Source organism: Leishmania major, chromosome 31, assembly GCF_000002725.2.
Source record: "Leishmania major strain Friedlin complete genome, chromosome 31".
In the NCBI taxonomy this organism is placed as follows: Eukaryota; Euglenozoa; class Kinetoplastea; order Trypanosomatida; family Trypanosomatidae; genus Leishmania; species Leishmania major.
The window spans coordinates 1,393,011-1,413,013 of record NC_007272.2 but is presented as its reverse complement, the minus strand read 5'-3'; the positions used below and the strand labels follow the sequence as shown (position 1 = coordinate 1,413,013).

The following is a 20,003-nucleotide window of genomic DNA, read 5'->3' as shown; positions in this document are numbered from 1 at the left end:
CGAGCAGCAGCGACAGCCTTCTCGCTCCGCGGCCTCCCCGTCAGTTGGTTTCACACCACGACTTCATGGTGCAGCGACTGCCGTGGCGCGTCGTCTCCCTTTCGCCCTTATCTCTGCAAGACCCGCCTTTTGCCTCTTTCCATCGTGCCCTTCCGTACGTGTCCCGTCCCAACGCACGCTGATGCGTGCAGCCTGCACTCGACACAGACCTTCTCAGCGGCACTCAGGGTACCCCATCAGCTTCGGGTGGGGCGGTCCAATAAAGGGCAGGCACGGACTCTCCACACACGCCACTAAGCGCCACATGGAGGAGCTGGCCAAGTCACTGCAGCAGGCGCAGGCCGCGGTTCTGGGTGTGCAGGATGACCTCGCGCTTCTCCGTGCACATGAGGAGGAGGAAGCAGAAGGGTGGGGTGCCGACAAGGTTGTCAAGGCTGCTGCGGTTGCCCTCGAGACAGGCGTCACCCTGACTAACTCGTACTATGTGGATCTGCATACCTCCGTGCATCGGAAGCAGGAGGCGGCCTCGCTGCTGCTCCAGCGCTGCGCACACATCTTTTACGAACAGTTCGGTGCTCTTGAGGAGAAGGCTGCGCGCCTGGAGAATGTCCGGGTAAAAGAGAAGGAGCTGCAGTCGGCCAAGAAGAGCATGCAGCGGTACTTCGATGCGCACTCGAAGGAGCTGGCAGAGGAACGCGACCGCCACGATGGAGTGCTCCGACTCGAGTGGGAGCGCCGGCATCACCTCGAAGACGGCATTCTGTGTCTCAAGCTCGAACGGCGCCAGCAGCGCCTCGCGCACCGCGTGTTGCTCATGTGGATGAAGAAAGCAATGGTGCGCAACCTCGCTCGCGAGTACACGCGGCGGCGGGAAGCTACTCGAGAGACGTACCAATCCGCCACCTGTGACGCACTCGTTCAGCGGCAGCGAGTGACGGCGACGCAACGGGCGCTGTGCACGTGGCGGTCTCGAATGCAGCAGCGCCGCTGCCAGCGTCTCAAGACCGCAGCGGCAGAGGCGGAGCAGCGAGCGCAGTTTTTCCGTGGCGAGCTCGCCGCCACCCAGCAGAATCTGCATGAGCGTCTCAACAGGGACGTCGGCGGGCGCGACCGCGTCGCTGCCGCGGTGGCAACTCAAGAGAAGGAATGCGCCCAGTACGAGGACGAAGTGCATCGCCTTCGCACAGCTCTGCGGGACATGACGGTGGAGTTTAGCGAGCGCACCCGTACGTACGTCCGTCAGCAGGAGGCCACTGAGCAGCTCTTCGCGCGCAAGGAGGCGACGCTTCGCGAGACCGTGTGTAGCTTGCAGGCAGCGCTGACCACCGAGCAGCAGGCGCATCTTGCGTTCGCGGCGTCATCTGAGCACTTTATCAACTCCGTGCACGCCTGCTGGAAGGCGCAGCTGCAGGAGCTGGCCGAGGCGGTGCGGCGCAAGGAGGAGTACGCATACCACACCATCCTAGGACTCACCGGCCGTCTGCAGCACCGCCATGGCAGCCTGCGGCAGGAGGCGGCTAAGCTGGCACGCGACGTCGATACACTTGCCCCGCTGAGTGAGCGCTGCGTGCGGTTGGAGAACGCACTCGCCGAGTCCGAGCAGCTGCTCAAGCGAAGCAAGGCATCTAGCCAGTCATGGGAACGACGCTGTAAAGCTGCACATGTGGTGGAGGCACTCCTAACGGATCGCGTCGCCTCCGCGGAGAGTGCGGCGCTGCGGGCCCGGTCCTTCATCCGGTGGCTGGGTCATAGTCACACCACTTCTAGCGAGAAGTCGCAGCGTAGCATCTGCAGCCTCTCGGACAAAATGGAGACCCAACGTCGCCAACTGCTCGTCCAGCAGCAAGAGCAGTCCTCTCGTCAGCACGCAGAGATGGCGCAGCTTCGCGACGAGCTGGAGCAGCTGCGTCGCGCAAACGTGCGACTGCAGTCGCAGCTGGAGGCTGCTGCACGCACGCAACGCGAGCGAGATGGCGCTTACTACGACAGTGAGGTGCGGAACGGCGAACTGTCAGCGGCTATGCTGCGGGAGAAGATGGAGCGGCGTGGCGTGGAGGACAAATGGTGGAGCAGCCGTGCCTCTGGCCTGCTGTTGCAGGAAGCGCAGCAGCGGCTGTATATTGAGGCGCAGGAGGGGCAGTGGCGGACAACGCTGCTCATGCGTGAGAGCAAAGTACTGAAGGTTTGGACTGCTTCTCTGCAGTGCGACGCGACGCAGCTCACAGCCGTGTGTGAGGGCTGGCAGCAGCATTGCCACCAGATCGAAGCAGCACATGCTGCGGTGCAAAAAACCGCGGCAGCGCGGACGGCGTGTGCCCTGGAGCGAGGGGTGTTGCACGCGCAGACACTGGCTGTGTGGACCTGGTGGCGGGAGTGGGCACGGCAGAGGCGCGGCGTGGCCGCGTTAGAGGCGCAATTGTCGGCTTCCAGAAGGGAGATAATGGAGCGGCACGGCAAGGAGCTGGCACGCGCGCACACCAGCCACGACACGGCGTTGCAGCGCCTACAGCGCGAGCACACGCTGGAGAAGACACAGCTGCAGTCCATCCACGAGGAACGATGTGCAGCCCTGCGGCGTGCGCAGGCGGAAGAGGTGGAACAACTCGCCGAGCGACATGCACAGCAGCTCAAGATCGCGCAGACAGCCTACGCCGCGGATGTCGCACAGCGGGACGAACAGGCAAGTGCGATGCAAGAGCAGCTGGACCACGTGGGCTGCCTTGTGGTAGAGTACTGCGCTCAGGCAACTTACAGTCGATGGCGCGCATGGGCCGCAGAGCGGCAGGCGCAGCGCACGGCCCGGCAGCGCCGTGGACTGAGCATGCGAGTATGGGAATGGCAGACGGTCAGGACAACGCTGATTGACGCCTGCGCAGCTGCCAAGGCTTCTCTATGGGCATCCTCCACTATCGAGCTCGCGCAGGAGTGTGCGGTAGAAGTGCGGCGGCAGGTGCGGCATGTGGCTCAGGAGAAGGAGCTGTGTCACTCCCAGCAGCACAAGCTGCAGGCAGCGAAGGAGGTGGCGGAGGAGGAGGCGGCCTACTTGCGAGGAGAGCTGCAACACGTGCGCACGCTGTATGACGCGGAGGTGCACTACACGGAGCTGCTGCTGCGTACCGCCACAGAGGAGCGGCGTGCCCACCGCAGCACTCTCGTGTGTACTGCTCGAATGGCCGAGTGGCGAGAGTTGGCGCACTGCAGCCTTGCGGAGCATCAGGCAGCTGCGATGGAGGCTTTCGCGGATGCGGCTGGGAAGGCTATGACCGAGGTTTTGGCAGCGCGCAGAGATGAGCTTGCCGCCTACGTGGCACAGGTGGAGGAGGAGGTGATGGTGCGCAACGCACGCGTCAGCGGGGCAGTCGCGCCGCCGCCAGAAGAGACCGGTGTGGAAAAGGCACGCACCTCCGATGGCGACAGCGCACTTGACGTGAACGGGCGGGCACCTGGCGAGCGTGAGGTGGACGCAAACAATGCGGAAGTGTCTACTGGCGATGGTGGCGGTCAGCGCCGCTCCACCGGCGCAATGGCCATGACGCCGCCACTTGTGCAGGTCGTCCCTGAAGACCTGGTGTCGCGCCTTCGGTCGATCGAGAGTTACGTGACGGCCACAGGTGACTCATGTGAGGCGGAGTGCGAAGCCGACACCGCCTTTTCAGCGCAGTGCTGTCCCCTCCTTGCTGGGCCTTTCCTTGAAACGCTGGTGCTCTCGTCTCCTCATCTGGCCGCTGCTTTCAGCCACCAGGTGCAACAGGCCGATGTGCCCTTGACGGTACGCCACCTCCTTGAACTTGTGCGCCTGGCAGCGCTGCGTGGGGCTGCTGCACACAGACGCAATCACGCGGCCGAGCTCGCCGCTATCCAGGAGAAGCGGGCTGGCTCTGAGGAGGCGTTGGCGAGCCTGCGAGAGAGCATGGGGGATCTACTGGCGGAGCAGCGTTCTCTTGCAGGGGAGATGCACGCGGACGCTCAGCAGCAACGACAACAGTGTCCCACTTACCGAGAGACCGGCTCCGCGCAGACGTCCTCAGCGTCGACGGGGACGTGGCAGAAGCGGCTGAGCGCGCTTGCGGACCGGTATACCCAAGTGCTAGATGCCTTCTACGCCGACATCACGGGCCACCAGGAGACATTCTATAGCGTGAACGGCATGTTGGTGGAGGCCGACGAGCTCTCGGAGAGATTGCTGCAGCGCTTCTCGGAGAATGCGAGTGCAATGGCGCAGCTGCGGGCGCAAGTTCTCGCTCACGTACCAGCCAGCGCATCCGCTCATGAGAGGGGTGCCGGCCCCGATGCCACCTTACCTGCAGACACGGCGGCTGCGGTGGGAACGATACCGCCCTCATCGCCGGCGCCGAAAGCGCCGTCGCTACCCGTGACCCCGCCCTCGTCACCTGGGCTTCCCGACAACCCCATTCACGCTGCTTGCTCGCAGCGCAGCTCCCTCGGCGCCACCGCCTCGTCCACCGGCTCGACGCCAGAGAGGAACAGGCTGCGCGATCGCGTGCGATTCCTCGAAAGGCTTCTTGTTGAAACCAAAGTGCAGCTGGCGGAGGCAAAGTCGCTGGTTGGAGTTGCCCATCGCGCCGCCTCCCTCTCCAAGGCATCCGCTGAGGCGCAGGTGTGGGCCGCACAGGATGCCGAGGACTTTAGCCAGCTGGCGCTGTCGAAGGAGCAGCTCCTAGCTCTCTACGCCGCCTCAGAGCCGACCACGCGCACACTTATGACGGCAATGCGCGAGTATGACACGCAGCTGCGGACAGCGTGCGCCGCGGTGGAGGAGGCGCTGCAGGCGCGCCACCGCGTCGATGTGGAGCGCTACGAGGCGAAGGTGCGCGCCTTGTCGGACTCCCTCGCCGCGGCTGCGAGGGAGCAGTCCAAAGCAAAGGCCCGCTACGGGGAGTTGGAGCAGCAGCTGAAGTCAGAGGCGGCGAGCTGGGCCGAAAAGTACTCGCGTGACACACAGCTCATACGGCAGAGCTGCCTGTCCGAAATCGACGAGCTGGCGGGCCACCAGCGGCTGCTGGAGGACGAGCTCCAGCAATGCCGGCGCGCCACCCAGTCATCTATCCAGCAGGCTGTGGAACGCCAAACGGAACTGCTGAGGCTTGAGCACACGGACAAGCTGCGCCGCTCCGAGAGGAATGCGGCACGACTGGCCACTGAAAAGGCATTGCTGGAGGGCCGCCTGCGGTCCGTCGAGGAGGACTGCGAGCGGCAAGTGCAGCAGGAGCGGGCAGCGGTGGCGCGCCTTCAACATCGACTGGCAGGCGACGCGGGTGCTGCCGCAGAGGTGGCCTGTGTGGCGACTTTGGCGAGTTTTGAGATGTATCTCTTCGGCGCCACAGAACTCTTTGCGCGGTGCGCGGCGGAGAAGGCGACGTGGCTAACCGCGTGTGTTGCTGGCCTGATGGAGCAGGAGCGGGAGCAGTGGGAAACGGAGGTGATGCAGCTGCGCGAGCGTGTGGTGTTTCTGCTAGAAGCCTCAGGTGCTGACCCCGCAGCGCCTGTGCGTGACGACTCCTTTCATCAAGGGTCGAGAAACGTGCAGGAAAGTGGCAGGACCACCAGTCCCCAGGATAAGGCGGAGAACTCGTCGCAGGCACTCACGGTCTCACCATCTCCCCGCCGCAGCAACCAAGGTGTCTCGCCGGGAGAGGGTGGTGCGAGCATCGCTGCGTGTGGCACCACTGCCCAGAGCACCCCTCGACGCGCAGTCTCTAGCCCCTCAGCAGCGAAGACGTCCCGCGGAACCCAAGGTACCATCTCGCTAGCTTCACATGACACGACCCCCACACGGTGCCGAAGTCTGTCTGTCGACTCGCTGGAGCTGTCACAGTCCTTCCTCCGCTACTCAAAGATGTTGAGCGACCAGCGGTCACGGAACGCAACGCGATTGGAGCGGGCAAACGCGCTCGCCGCCGAGGTTGACGATCTCCTCTTGCGCGGTGCCCAGCTCGGCCATTCAGCGGCCTCGCAGAGCGCTCGCTAGATTGGCAGAGGAGCGAGGGGGAGTGCAGTGAGCGATGGAAGACAGCGTGAGGCACAGCGTGGAAATGCCATCATGACGAGGTGTCGCTTCGTGTGCCGCAAGGAAGGTGTTTCGGGGTTGTGCTTTTTCTTTCACCTTCGGCAGCTCAGCTGCTCGGCTGACTTATCGCCTTCCACGGCGAATCCTGCAGACGGTGCCCCCCCCCCTCATATGCTCCGACACCTCTTCTACCGCCACTACAGCCACTTCCTCTACCCTCATGTGGTTTGCTGCTGCGCGCCCTCCGACTCCTCCGCTCGCTCTCGTCCGCCTGCATCCTTCTCTCTGTCTTTTGGTGCTCGTGCTTGTGCGTGCGCGTGCGTCTCTTCTCTCTCTCTCTCTCTCTTCTCTCTCTGCGCACCACCACCGCGTTAGACTACATTTTCTTGCTCCCTCTGCACATGTGCACAACTGAGACTTGACGATTAGACTTCGCGAACTCGACTTGCAAACATGACAGAGCCACGGCACGCTTTTCAGTAGAGGCGCGACCCACTCGCAGGGCCCAGCACGCCTGCACGCCAGGCTCGTGTATGAGCACCCGCTGACACCCCTGCTTTGCTCGTGGATCGACTCGTCGCCCACCGCTTTCTCCCCCCTTCCCCCAACGTGTGCCATCTCTGCCCTGCCCTCGCCTCTCTTCCACCATCGCGCCATCCTTCCTCCGCACTCTCTTGTTTCGCTGCTGCCAACAGCTGCCCCGCTCGGCCTCCCCCCCCCCCACTTCTCGAGCTGGCACTTCCGCACCCCACTCCATACCCACAGGAAGGCCGGGTGCGTGCGCGTGCGTGTGTGCCACTGAGTAGAGGAGACATCTCTTTAAGGAGCCTCTTGAACTCTCTTCTCGCCATCCCTCGGTGGAAAGTACAACCGCGCAGGCCCAGGAGGGCAACACACTCTCGCCGACCTCTCTCGATGCGCGCACGGTGTTGCTGCGAAGGACCTTTACTTTTCTCTTCTTTTCGTTTCGCCTTTGCATGTAACGGTGCGTAAGCAACACGGTGAACGTGGCGTCTCTGCCGGCTGCTCTCTCTCCCCCTTCTCGCCCGTCGGGTGCCACTCGGTGAGTGGTCTCCCCGTGTGAGAGAGCCGTTGGTGCGATCTCGCGGGCCGGTCCAGACGCTTTTTATTTGGCGAGCCTACCCCCCCCCCCTCCCTTGTCCTCCATCGGTGACGCGCACCAGCCGCCGCAGCAGCGTCGGACGATCTGTCTCGCCCTGGCTGCATCACCAATCCGTTCCCTCCCTCGCTCTCACGACTGCAGGAGGCGAGTAGTCAGCCGCCTGCAGCGCGGACAACGAACGCACACATCCGAAAATAGAAGTGCCATATACAGGATAAAGCAGCCGTGCGAGAGAGGCGAGGTGGTACCTTCCCTTCTTCGCGTGCTCACCCGCTATCCTCCCTTCCTATAGAAGAGACTGCAGGTACAGTCGCACCGACACGATTACCCCGGGCATCGAAGCTGTTCCCTGCCACACATACATATCCGGCTTCCCTCTGTCTCTCACCGCCTCAGAAGGAGCACCACCGGTCATGGAAAACGCAGACCCGATCACGAAGGCAAAACTGTTCGCCTCGCATGAGACGGGCCAGTGGACAGAAATCGGTCTTGGCGTCGTCTCCATCGTCAAGGAGCAGCTGCCGATAAGCACCGCGGACGGCTCCATCGGCGCTGGCGGCGCAGCAGGGGTTTCCGCTGGGGGAGGCGGCAAGCGAGGGAAGGCGACAGACGAGGAAACGGGCACGAGACTCGCGGCGCGGCTGCAGATCTTTTCCACTGACAACCCCAACGACCTCCTCCTCTCCAGCTACGTCAGTCTGGACGACGTCTACACGATTCAGGGCGAGACCATTCTGCTGTGGTATGACGAGGCGGTCAGCAACGAAATCGCGTGCAGCTTCGATGACAAGGACGGCTGTGAGTTCATCTACCGCCAGATCAAGTCGTATCAGCAGTCCGAGCGGCTGCGCCGCGTACAGGATGAGCGGATGCCAGCGCTTGCGGACAAGTTCCTCGTGCACCCACACAACCTAGCCGGCATCCTGGACGCGGCGCAGTCACAGAACAAGCGGTTTGGCCTCTACGTCCGCGAGGACTCGCAATACTTCACGAAGCTGGCACAACTCTTTCACGCCAGCAGGGAGAAGCAGGACACCGCGTCTATGGAGCTCATCGCACGTATCGTCCTCATGCTCTTTCAGTCCCCCTACAACACGGAGGGGAAGATCGTTGCTCAGCTTGTCGAGAATGAGCGCATCGATGACTGCATTGACATTGTGCAGTACGGCCTTGGCCGACGCGACAAAGAGAGCGGCTTTGTGAGCTTCGAGGAGCGGCGGGCCACCTTTCACGACCCGTGCCACCTGCCAGAGTCGATGCTGCCGCGCATCCACGTCTTGTACTCGTGTGGGTTCCTGAGAGACTTGATACCGCTGAATCTCGAGCCGGCCGATGCGGCCTCCTACTCACTCCTCAGCACCTTCACGCTGCGCTTTACCATGAACTTGCTGACCGATGTCGTCGCGTCGCCCACGATCCTGCCCAACGCCTTCCGCACGACCGTGGAGGCGGTGCGGCTCGACTCGCCTTCTGCGGACCCCGCCTCTATCGAGCCCAGCAAGGTGGCGCACCTGTTTGAGTTGGCGGCCTTCGTCGGAGACGTGGCCAAGACGGTGAAGAACGCGATGATCGGCATTGACATGCGCGCCGAGATCTTCTCCTCGCTTGTGCGAGTCGGGGCCCTGCCGTTTCTGACGGCGGTGCTGGAGTGTGCACTGCGTTACTATGGCAGCACGCTGGCGCACCCTCCGGCGCAGCAGTGGGCGGTGGGGCCGCCGCGCGCGGTGCAGCTCGTGTGCGACACCCTCTACAGCTGCGCCTCGCACTTTCCGGAGTGTGTAGAGGATCTAGTGGTCGAGGCGCACGCAGTCCCGGATCGGTGCCTGTTGCGGCTGCTGCTGCGCGCTATCACGGTAGTTCGCTCGGCTGCCGAGGCGCAGTCCGTCGTTGATGCCGTGCAGTGCTGCGGTGTGGGCGTCCCCCTGACGCTCGCCATGTTCGGCGACAACGCGCAGCTGGAGGCGCGCCGGCACGAGGTGCTGCGCTTCTGGATCGAGGGTGACAATGTGGACCGCCCGCCGCTCTTTTACCTCGCCGAGCACCTCGTACAGATGCTGGACCAGGCAGCGCGAGTGACGGCGCCAGCGCCCTCGCTCGGGGGCGGCGTCAACGGTGCTTGCCTCCCGTTCACGGGCGGTGCCCTTCAGCTTTCGTTGGTGCAAGAGCGGCAAATTGTGTACGGCCTCCGTATTGTCGCGGTCGTCATCTCCAAGGTGGATGCATCGCGGTGCGATAGCTTGCTCGAGGTGCTCACGCTGTCGAAGCTGATGCCGGCGTTGGCCACGACGCTCGTCTCACCGCAGCGGCGGATTTCAAACTTGCAGGCTTCTGTCACGTCTTTCCTGGCCACCGTGCTAGACCGTCGCGATGCACGCCTCGTGACTCTCGCCACCGGTGATCCGTCGCCGAGTCTGCTGCATACGGCGCTGTCGCTGTATCTGCAGTGTAGTCACCGCGACAATGTGCTGAGCTCATCACTGGCGCACCTGGTCGCCGCTGTCTGCGAGGGCGTCCACCGCGAGAAGCTTCAAGGCACTTCCTCCATGAGCAGCGGCGGCTCGTTGGGCCCGAGCCCGTTTGTCACGATCCTCCGCGGCGACGACTCGATCAGCAAGGCGGAGAAGACGTCCCCGGCAGCAGCGCCGCCGGCGCGGCCTTTTGAGGCGGTCGCCACCGTCCTACTCTCGCAGTTCGGCGAGCGTCTATCCAAGAAGGTGCCAGTGCTGTACGATCGCCTGCAGAGGGCACTGGAGGAAACCCCAGAGCAGGCCCAGCTGGCCGAAGCCGAAACCTCCAGCCTCGCCAGCTCGGTGGAACGCTCCGCCATATCGGGCTTCGCCGACTTCGACGCCGCCGCGATCGACTTTGGTCTGGAGTCGCCGCTCGGCACGCCGATGGTGGATGGCGGCTCTGAGGCACGTCTGCACGGCCTGATCCACTCCACCGCCGCCACCAGCGACGAGGACGGAGAGAACGAAGGCGACCCGCTCGCGTCCCTCAGTAGCATCGACGACGACTCAGACAACGAGGAGGTGGGAAAACCCGTGCCACCATCGGCGCAGCCGTCCACGTCATCGCCGAGCGCAGCCGACTCCCCGCCCGGGGCGGCTGCCACTTCAAGTGCGGCCGACCAGCGCAGCAGCAGCACCGCTGGTATCTCATCCCTTGCTGCCTCAACTTCTCTCGCATCGTCGGCGGTGGCCGCCTTGGAGTGCCTTGACCCGCCCAGCGGCCGAGGCTCGCTGCTCGAGGACGAGGAGAACCGCCTGCCGAGGCGGGTGAGCATCAAGCGCAGCCGCGCCGACGCCGACAAGCTGAACGACGATGAAGAAGAGGCGGAGGCGAAGCGGGTGCGTGCAGAGGAGTCCGCAGCTTGAGATGCTCACTGGACCTGTCGGCGTGCGGGTGCGTTTCTTAGCGAGCGCGCGGCAGCGGCCTGTCTCTGCGCCGCACTAAATGGCCTCTGTGCCTCTTGAGTAGGCGACTTTGTTTGCGGGTAAGGGAGCGGCGCGGAGTCGTTCTCGCGCGGACGCGCGCACTGTTGTGGGGCTGGGTGTGTGGGTATGTGCCCAGAGGCAGAAGGAGAAGGAGCAAGCACGAGTGCGTAGGAAGACAGACACTCCAGGCAGATACCGCAGCTTCGGCCTCGGATCTCGCATGAGCGCCACTTTTCACCACTGCCGACGTGTGTTTGCTTGTCCATGTAAGAACAGGATCGATGTTGTGATGCACACCCATGCGTCGAAGGCACGCCTCTTCTCCGCCTGCCTCCCCTCTCACCGCGTTTTCACCGTCGGCACCGCGATGCCGTGCGGGATGGGGAAGGGGAGAGGAAAGGCGGTGCACGTGGCGCTCCTCGGACAGTATGCAAGTCGAGCCAGGCTCTCGGAACTTGTGTCTCTCCCTCTCTCGTTTCTCTCTCTTTAGCCTTCTGTGCTCCATCAGTTTCTCTCGCCCACGCCGCAGGTCACTGCCGTGGAGCGGAGATAACGCAACGTGTTGTGATTTTTCGTTGTGCCTCACACGCTCGCTTCCCAAACTGTCAACCCTTCCCTGTGCATAAATCAACGCACACACACACGCACACACACACACACACACAGCCGCATTACGGCGAAGAAACGGGCGTATCGTGCCACTAGCGCAGATATCTCCATTGCGTCGCTGTCTACAAAGATGAAGGCGATGCAGGAAACGAGTTCCCCGGTGGGGTTCCGGTACGACTCCATGGAGCAGCTGTGTAGCTCGCTCGGGGCTATCATGCCGATCAAGCGCCTTCTTATTGCCAACAACGGACTCGCCGCCGTCAAGGGGATGGACTCGATTCGATCATGGATGTACGAGCACACGGGCGACTCCGAGGCGGTGCAGTTCGTGGTGATGGCCACTCCAGAGGATCTAAAGGCGAACGCCGAATTCATCTCGCTCGCGGACAAGCATATTCCTGTTCCGGGCGGCATGAACAGCAACAACTACGCAAATGTGGATGTCATTATGCAGACAGCGCTGCAGAACATGTGTGACGCCATCTACCCCGGCTGGGGCCACGCCTCCGAAAACTCGGCGCTGCCGCGCGAGTGCATGAAGTCCAAACGCGTCACCTTTCTAGGCCCGTCTGAGGATGCCATGTTTGCGTTGGGAGACAAGATCGCCTCAACGATTGTGGCGCAGTCCAACGGCGTACCGACGGTGCCGTGGAGCGGCGACAGCATTCGCCTCCCCCCAAAGACCTTCTCTGTGGACGCCGCAGCGTACGAGAAGGCGTACGTGAACTCGCCGGAGGAGTGCGAGGAGGTGTGCCGCCGCATCGGCTTCCCCGTGATGATCAAGGCGTCTGAGGGCGGTGGTGGCAAGGGTATCCGCAGCTGCAAGTGTCTGAAGGATGTCAAGAACTTGTTCTTCGCCGTGTCCGAGGAGGTGAAAGGCTGCCACATCTTTGTGATGCGCATGCTGGAGAATGTGCGTCACCTGGAGGTGCAGCTGCTTGCCGACTGCTACGGCCACTGCATCGCCGTGCGCACGCGTGACTGCAGCGTGCAGCGGCGCCACCAAAAGATCATTGAGGAGGGCCCCGCCTTCGGGGTCGATCCCGCCATCATCACGGCAATGGAAAGCGCGGCCATTCAGCTGGCCTGTGCGGTGAAGTACTGCGGTCTCGGCACGGTGGAGTACATGTACGACAAGGAGACGCACAAGTTTTACTTTTTGGAGCTGAACCCGCGCATCCAGGTCGAACACCCCGTCTCGGAAATGATCTCGGGCGTGAATCTGCCGGCTGCCCTCTTCTGCGTCGGCATGGGCATCCCGCTCGACCGCATTCCGGAGGTGCGCGCCTTTTACGGCGAGGACCCGTACGGCACCACCCCGATCGACTTCTCGGCCCGCCAGAGCGTACCGCCGAAGTGCCATACGATCGCGGTGCGCGTGACGGCCGAGGACACGGACGAAGGCTTCCGGCCGACCTCCGGCAAGGTGGAGGAGATTGCCTTCAAGAACAGCAAGGAGTGCTGGGGCTACTTCTCCGTCGGCTCCGGCGGTGAGATTCATCAGTACGCCGACTCGCAGTTTGGCCACATCTTTTCCTCCGGTGAGACCCGCGAGGAAGCGCGCCGCGGGATGGTGCTGGCGCTCCGCAAACTTGTCGTCCGCGGCGAAATCCGCACGTCGACGTCGTACGCCATGGATCTGCTAGAGACACCGGCTTTCCGCGACTGCGATGTGAGCACGGCTTGGCTGGACGGCATGATCGCCAAGAAGGCGGCCGAAGCGCCGGCGCACCAGCGCAGCATCCACTCCGCGCTGATCGCCGCCAGCATCTACCGCAACATGCGCTGGATGCAGGAACACAAGGACAAGTACATTGCCTTCCTCGCCGCCGGCCACGTGCCGTCCACGGAGTACCTCTCCAACCTTCACACCGAGTCCTACGTGAGCCGCTCGGAGAAGTACACGCTGAGCGCCGGTATGGTGAGCCTCAACGAGTACGCCATCTCCTTGAACGGCAGTATCGTGCTGGTGCCCTACCGCATCCTCAAGTCTGGTGCCCTGCAACTGACCATCGGCGACAAGACCCTTGTCGCCTACGTCGCCGAGGAGCCGAACAGCCTGCGCATCACCATCGGCGGCAAGGTGACGAACTTCTCCGGCGACGTTGACCCGACGAAAATTATGGCCAGCGTCCCCGGCCGCCTGGTGCGCTACGTCGTCGACGATGACGGCCACGTCAACGAAGACGACGCGTTTGCCGAGTTGGAGGTGATGAAGATGATTCTGCCGCTGCGGGCCAGGACTACCGGTACATTGCATCACCGCGCCGTGCCGGGCACGACCATCGCAATGGGCGCACTGCTGGGCGAGATCACCCCGGACGACCCGAGCAAGGTCGCTCGACCGAAGGAGATCAAAGACCCGTGGCCGACGGAGCTGCTTGTCGCCCGTCAGTACGAGCGGCCAGACGGCGTTATGCGCGCGCGCCGCGCCGCGGAGTCGCTGTGGTTGCTCGTCAACGGCTTCCATTTCAAGGAGATTCCGATTGAGGAGCGGGTGCGCAGGGCGTTCGCCGACCTCGCCTCGCTGAGTCTCTCATCGGTCACGCTCAAGGCGGTCCACCTGCCCTTCATTCCAGCCGAGATGTGCGAGGAGACGGAGGCGCGCCCGCAGACGCCGAGCGAGAAGTACCGCGCCATCATCGACGCCATTGTGGATCGCTACGTCACCGTGGAGCAGCCCTTTGACGGGCACAGCCGGCAAGAGGCGATCGAGGGGCTGCGCAACACCTTCGACGACAACGAGGCCGTCTTCCAGATAGACTTTGCGCACAACCAGGAATGCCACCACTACGTAATGCGCAGCGTGCTGAAATACCTCGAGGGCAACGCGCTGCTTCTCAAGTCTCTGAAAGGGACGCTGTCGAAGCTGGTCACCCTCAAGTCCTTCGCGTATGGCTCGCTGCTGCTGCAGGCGCGCTACCTGCTCCGCTTGTGCTCCTTACCGTCCTTCACGGAGCGCAAGGCGCAGTTCGCGGAGGCCCTGGAGGAGGGCAGCTTACGTAGCCTCGTCGCCAGCAGTTTCGGCTATGACCTCCTCTGCTCCATCATGTTCGACCGTCAGATGGAGCACCTAGTGCACATCTGCCTCGAGCTGTTCATTCGCCGCGAGTACTCTGGCGAGAGCGAGATCGAGGACCTGGACATTTTGAAGCAGGGCACCAACTGGTACGCCAGCTACAACTTTGACCCCATCGAGGACGCGGAAGTGCTGCACATGACCGACGAGCTGGCGGTGGGGTCGCGGAGAATAATCGGTGGGCGGGGCATCTGCGTCATGCTGCCCGATGAGAAGCTGCTCCAGTCGACGCTAGCCTCGTCTTTCCGCGATGTTGTGTCACACTACAGCGACGACATCGTCATCGCGACCGTCTTCTTCTCCGTTTCGCGCGAGTCGACGCAGTCAGACGTGGCGCGCATGTGCCGCCGGCTGATGGAGGAGAACGCGGCCGTCTTTCAGAACTTCGAAAAGCTTGAGACGGTATACTTCATGGCGCACGGGATGCCGGAGGGGCCGCATTTCTTCACGTTCCGGGCGGAGACGGGCTTCCAGGAGGACACACTGCTGCGCAACGTGCTGCCACAGTCGGCACGTCGTCTGGAGCTCGACCGGCTGTCGAACTACGAGGTGAGCATGCACCCGACACCCTACAAGGACGTACACGTGTTCAAGGCGGCCCCCAAGAAGGCTGGCGCGTCCGCGCTGGAGCACCGCATGTTCGCGCGCGTGGCGGTGACGCCTCACGACATGGGCATGACTCCCTGGACGGAGGCGACGGACGTGGATGTGGGCCACATGCTGGCCAAGTGCCTGGCGGCGCTGCAGGTAGCCCACGACGACTCAACAGTGAAGTTTCCGGACAGTAATCACGTGTTCGTAAAGATGATTGAGCTGACCTTCGACGTCCGCTCGCTGCAGACCCTGCTGGTGGCGGCGGCCAGCTCATACCAGGAGAAGCTGACGGAGTTGGGTGTGCGGGATGTGGAAGTATCCTTTCACGTGAAGGTGCCGTCGGGTCTCATTCCAATGCGTGTCATCGCCAGTAGCCCGTCTGGCTATGGCGTGTCGGTGCATGTCTACTACGAGTCACTGTCGAACGGCCAGCTGCAGCTGCACCGTGCCGAGACGTCTGAGGATGTCTACTACTCGTCCACGGGCCGCCCCGCCGAGCTCCTGCTGGAGATGAGCCTCGCCTCCCCTATGATGCCGCCGTCGCGGGAGACGCCGCATCTGGTGCGCACCGCGTCGAAGCTGGGTGACCTGCGCGAGATGCTGCCGTCCGAAAAAGAGCAGCAAATTTCCGTCGATATGATGTCGGAGCCGACGGAGGCGCGCCACCGCGCCATTACTCTCGGGCCATATCCACAGCTGGAAGCGCGTGACGTGAAGCGCCTGCAGGCACGCCGCGCCGGCACCACATACGTGCACGACTGGCCCGCTGTGCTGAACCTTATCTTACGTAAGGAGTGGATGAAGCAGCGCTGCGCGCTGGATCTGTCTCAAGCCTCCATCCCAAAGAACCCGCTGCGCGCCACGGAGCTCTTCCTTTGCGAGGACGGTGAGTCGCTGTCGACGAAAAAGACCTTTGCGCAGCCGTGTGGCATGGTGGTGTGGATGGTCGAGTACGCACCGCCGCGCTACTTCGATATGGAGTTGAAGACGGCGCCGACGCGCCGCATCGTGGTCGTCGCCAATGACATCACCTTTCAGTCCGGATCCTTCGCCGTCCCGGAGGACTGCGTCTTCAAGGCCGCCTCGGTGCTTGCCCGCGCGCAGCACGTGCCGTTTGTGTACATCAGCACCAACAGCGGCGCACGTCTTGGCCTCAGCACCGAGGTCAAGAAGAGGTTCCTCGTCGAGTTCACGGAGAAGAATGATATCGCCTACCTGTACCTCACCAAGAGCGACTACGAGGAGCTGAGGGAGCGGAAGGAGATTCGGATGGAAGTGGAACCGCTTGAGGTGAAAGGCGAGACGCGGTACGTGATTAAAGGCGTGGTGGGTGGGCCGACGGAGTACATCGGCGTCGAAAACCTGAGCGGGTCTGGTCTCGTGGCGGGTGAGATGTCGAAGAACTATAGCGAGATCCCGACCATCAGCCTCGTCTCGGGGCGCAGTGTCGGCATCGGCGCCTACCTGAACCGTCTTGGCCGCCGCGTCATCCAGACGAACGACTCACCTCTCATCCTGACTGGCTCCGGTGCCCTCAACCGACTGCTCGGCAAGGACGTGTACATGGGCAACAGCCAGCTCGGCGGCAAGCAGATTATGGTGCCGAACGGTGTCACGCACTGGTGCACACACCACGACTACGGCTCTGCCCGCGTGCTGCTGCGGTGGCTCGACTACGTGCCGGCTGTCCTGCACCCAGGGCGCTGCACACCGCATCGCCTGCTTTGGGCCGCTGCCGACCCGATCGATCGCGACGTGACCTTCTGCCCGACGTCGAATACGCAGTACGACCCACGCCTCCTCGTGACGGGATTGCTCGGTCAGACGGGCCTGTTCGACCGCGGCTCGTGGATGGAGACGCTGGAGGGGTGGGCGCGCACGGTGGTGGTCGGCCGCGCCACGCTCGGCGGCATCCCGTGTGGCGTGATCCTCGTTGAGACGCGCCTGACGAAGAAGTTTGACCCGGCAGATCCGGCTGACCCGACCTCGACGTCTTCCTTTATTACGCAGGCGGGCCAGGTGTGGTTTCCCGACTCGGCGCGCAAGACGGCCGACGCTCTCGATGACTTCCACCACGAGCGGCTGCCGTGCTTTATCCTGGCGAACTGGCGCGGCTTCTCGGGCGGCATGCGCGACATGTTTGACGAGGTGCTGAAGTTTGGCGCCTCCATCGTCGACAACCTCCGCGTCTACACCGCGCCGGTCTTCATCTACATCCCGCCAGGGGGCGAGCTGCGCGGCGGGGCCTGGGTGGTCGTGGACCCGACGATCAACCACAACGGCGTCGTCGAGATGTACTGCGAACCGTCCTCGCGCGGTGGCATCCTTGAGCCGTCTGGTGTGGTGGAGATCAAGTTCCGCGACGACGACGTGCTGCAGCTGATTCGGCGCAATCGGCCGGACCTCGCAGCGATGGAGGTGAAGGCGGCCCGTGAGGCCGAGAAAGAGCTGCTGCCGTATTACCGCGACGTTGCGGTGCGCTTCGCCGACCTGCACGACACGTACGTGCGGATGAAAGCGACCGGTGTGGTGCGCGACGTCGTCCCGTGGAAGGATAGCCGCCGCCACTTCTACCACAAGCTGCAACGCAAGCTGAAGGAGCTGGAGGTGGCGAACGACATGCTCGAGGGCGGAGTCGTCGGCTCCCTTGCAGGGGGCGTCCGCAAGGTCGAGGAGCGCTACTCGGCGGCGCACCCCAACGGACCGGCGTGGGGCACGGCCGACCAGGATCAACTGAAGTGGCTGCGGGGTCTCGATGGCACGTGGACCGGGGAGAGCAATGGCCACACGGTTCTGAACAGCAGCGAATGGGCGAAGGAACTGCAGCGCCTGCTCACCCAGAACGGCGGTGAGGAGAGCTCGATGGAGCGCGCGCTGGCGAAACTCTTCGAGAACCCGGCAATCGCCAAGGCCGCGAAGGTAGCCTTGGACTCGTCGGCCTGTGCGCACAGCACGGCTGAATAGGTGCGGGCTGACTTCGTTCGCTCGAGCGTGCGTGATGAGAAGGGAGGAGGGTGCCCTGGGCGATGCGGTTGCTTTGAACCTGTTGCTGCTCATCTCTTCTCTCTCTGTGTTTCTGACCTAAAATGTAAAAGACAGGGGGGGGGGGAGGAGAAGAGCCCACTGCGTCGGGGCGCTGATGACGGGATGAAGCGACGTTTCGTGTCGACAGCTTTTTGGGTGGTGTGGCGCAGTAGAAGGTACCGCAATCTCTTTTGTTTTCTCTGTCTTTGTGTTTCTGCGTCTACAGCGGCGTGTCGGCCCGCTCCGAACACAGCGCTGCGGTTTGCGAACATGCGCCTCCCCTGTTAGCTCAGGATTCTCCCCCTCTTCCGTGCGTGGGTGTCTCCCGCTCTCTCTCTCTTTCTCTCTACTCTTATTCCTTTCTCCTGTTGTAACTGTTTTGCATCATTCATGTGACTGCGCAGGAAGCACGATTTCCGGTGTATCACTCAACCATGCCATCACCAGCTCCCCCCATCCGTCCAGCACTTCCTGCATCACGCAAATAAACGCCAACACCCCCCCCTCTCTCTCGAGTCTTGAACTGGGTGCCACGATAACGTCCTCGACCCCCCCCCTGCTCCCACTTCTTTATGGTTGTCTCTGTGCAGTATTTTATCGCATTGTTGGACGCGTATTCCTTCTGTTTCTTGCGGGTTGCGCCTCGCGTCTCTGTTGTGTTCAGTGGGCCCTCTCGGTGAGTCGAACGTGATAGCGCCGCCTTGCGTGGTCTTGTTGTTTGTTTGTTTTCTCGGCTTACCGGTCGCCGATGGGTGACTGGCCAAATACTTTTTTTTCTCTTACCTCCCTCCTTTTCGGCGTGGACGTGCACTCTTCTCCACCTGCACTCACAGGCATGTGCACACACGCCGGACAGTCGTACTACTTATTGCTCATACTTTTGTCGGGTGTCGTACGCTGAGTTCGGGGGAGGGAGGAAGCTGAGGGGGATGCGGGTGCGAGTGCGACGCGTAACGGGTGTGAGCAAGCAGCGAATCATCAGGGCAAGGATATGGCCAGCAGCGCATATTGAAAAACAAGTGCGGGGAGTCTCTGCTTAGGGATCTCTTTCTGTGTTTTAGCGAATTCGAAGCACGCAGCGGACGACTAAGGCATGTATGTGTTGTATGTGTGTGCGTGTGGTGTTTAGGGCGCGCTATGACTGCATGACACGAAGAGCGAGGTACAACGTCGTCTGTGCCTGGGCGGCATGAACGCATCACCACAAGGGAGCTATGCGTGGACTCTTCCCTTTCGACTGTCTCTTTCTCTCTCTCGCTCTTCCTCACCCCCTCGGCCGCACATTCGCACACACATGCACATGCGCATGCACATCCGCCACTCTACTCCATGAGCAAACACCAGCCCCGAAGAAGCCCGGAACGCTCTCTCTTTCATGTTGCTGCACCCCCCACCCCTCCTTCCCCGCACTTGTATCCTATTCTACTGCACTCGCCGCTCGCGAGAGAGAACGAACACGGCACTGGTACCCCCTTCCAGCCCTCCCCCTGTCTTTGATACATTCTCATCTCACTTGTACCCATCGAGAGAGACACGCACGCGCGGCAGGCAGCCGCACCACAGCACGCCCCCTCGCTCGGTGTGTCAATCATCATCATCGTTTGCACTAGCGCCGATCCCCGCTGCCACTTCAGCGCGTCGTCGTCCCGCACATCCCGGGTCTCCCCTCCCCTCCTCGTTCAAACACACATACCGCCTCAAGCGTGTGCAGCAGGTTTGACATTCTCATTTTTTGCTACGTGATCAACGGTCGCCTTCTCTCCCACCTCTCTCTCTCTCTCTCACTCTTCCCCAGTCCCTTGCACTTCGCCTCTTTCTTTTATTTTTGCATCTCGGTGCGTGCGGGTAACTCCGTCTGGGGCAGGATTTACCGGTGCGTGTCTGCCGCCCTCTCCACACGAAGAAACGACTGAAAAAAGGAAAGAGAGGGGGCACTACGCGCACGTGCGCGTACGACGGGTGTCTTCCGCTATACACGTGCGGAAGTCAGCGCTGCGGCAGCCGTTTTCGGGGACCATCGCCGCAGCCATCGCGACTATTTTTTTTTCTTTGCTTCCTTTTCGTTTCCGTCTGCGCCGTCACGTGCTCAAACGTCCCGCCCAGAGTCAC

At 62.5% G+C, this 20,003-nt stretch overlaps 3 protein-coding genes across 3 annotated transcripts; all 3 read left to right on the top strand.

Moving 5' to 3' along the window:
- Positions 1 to 181: 181 nt before the first annotated feature.
- On the top strand, positions 182 to 5,989 carry LMJF_31_2990 (conserved hypothetical protein; the record flags this gene model as incomplete). Its single annotated transcript, XM_001685237.1, has 1 exon — positions 182 to 5,989. The coding sequence occupies one exon, from the start codon at positions 182 to 184 to the stop codon at positions 5,987 to 5,989; it is 5,808 nt and encodes a 1,935-aa protein (XP_001685289.1).
- A 1,575-nt stretch (positions 5,990 to 7,564) lies between these two features.
- On the top strand, positions 7,565 to 10,528 carry LMJF_31_2980 (conserved hypothetical protein; the record flags this gene model as incomplete). The annotated part of the gene is made up of 1 exon (XM_001685236.1): positions 7,565 to 10,528. One exon carries the CDS (start codon positions 7,565 to 7,567, stop codon positions 10,526 to 10,528), a length of 2,964 nt encoding a protein of 987 aa, XP_001685288.1.
- Positions 10,529 to 11,327: 799 nt separating this feature from the next.
- On the top strand, positions 11,328 to 17,834 carry LMJF_31_2970 (putative acetyl-CoA carboxylase; the record flags this gene model as incomplete). Its single annotated transcript, XM_001685235.1, has 1 exon — positions 11,328 to 17,834. One exon carries the CDS (start codon positions 11,328 to 11,330, stop codon positions 17,832 to 17,834), a length of 6,507 nt encoding a protein of 2,168 aa, XP_001685287.1.
- Positions 17,835 to 20,003: the final 2,169 nt, after the last annotated feature.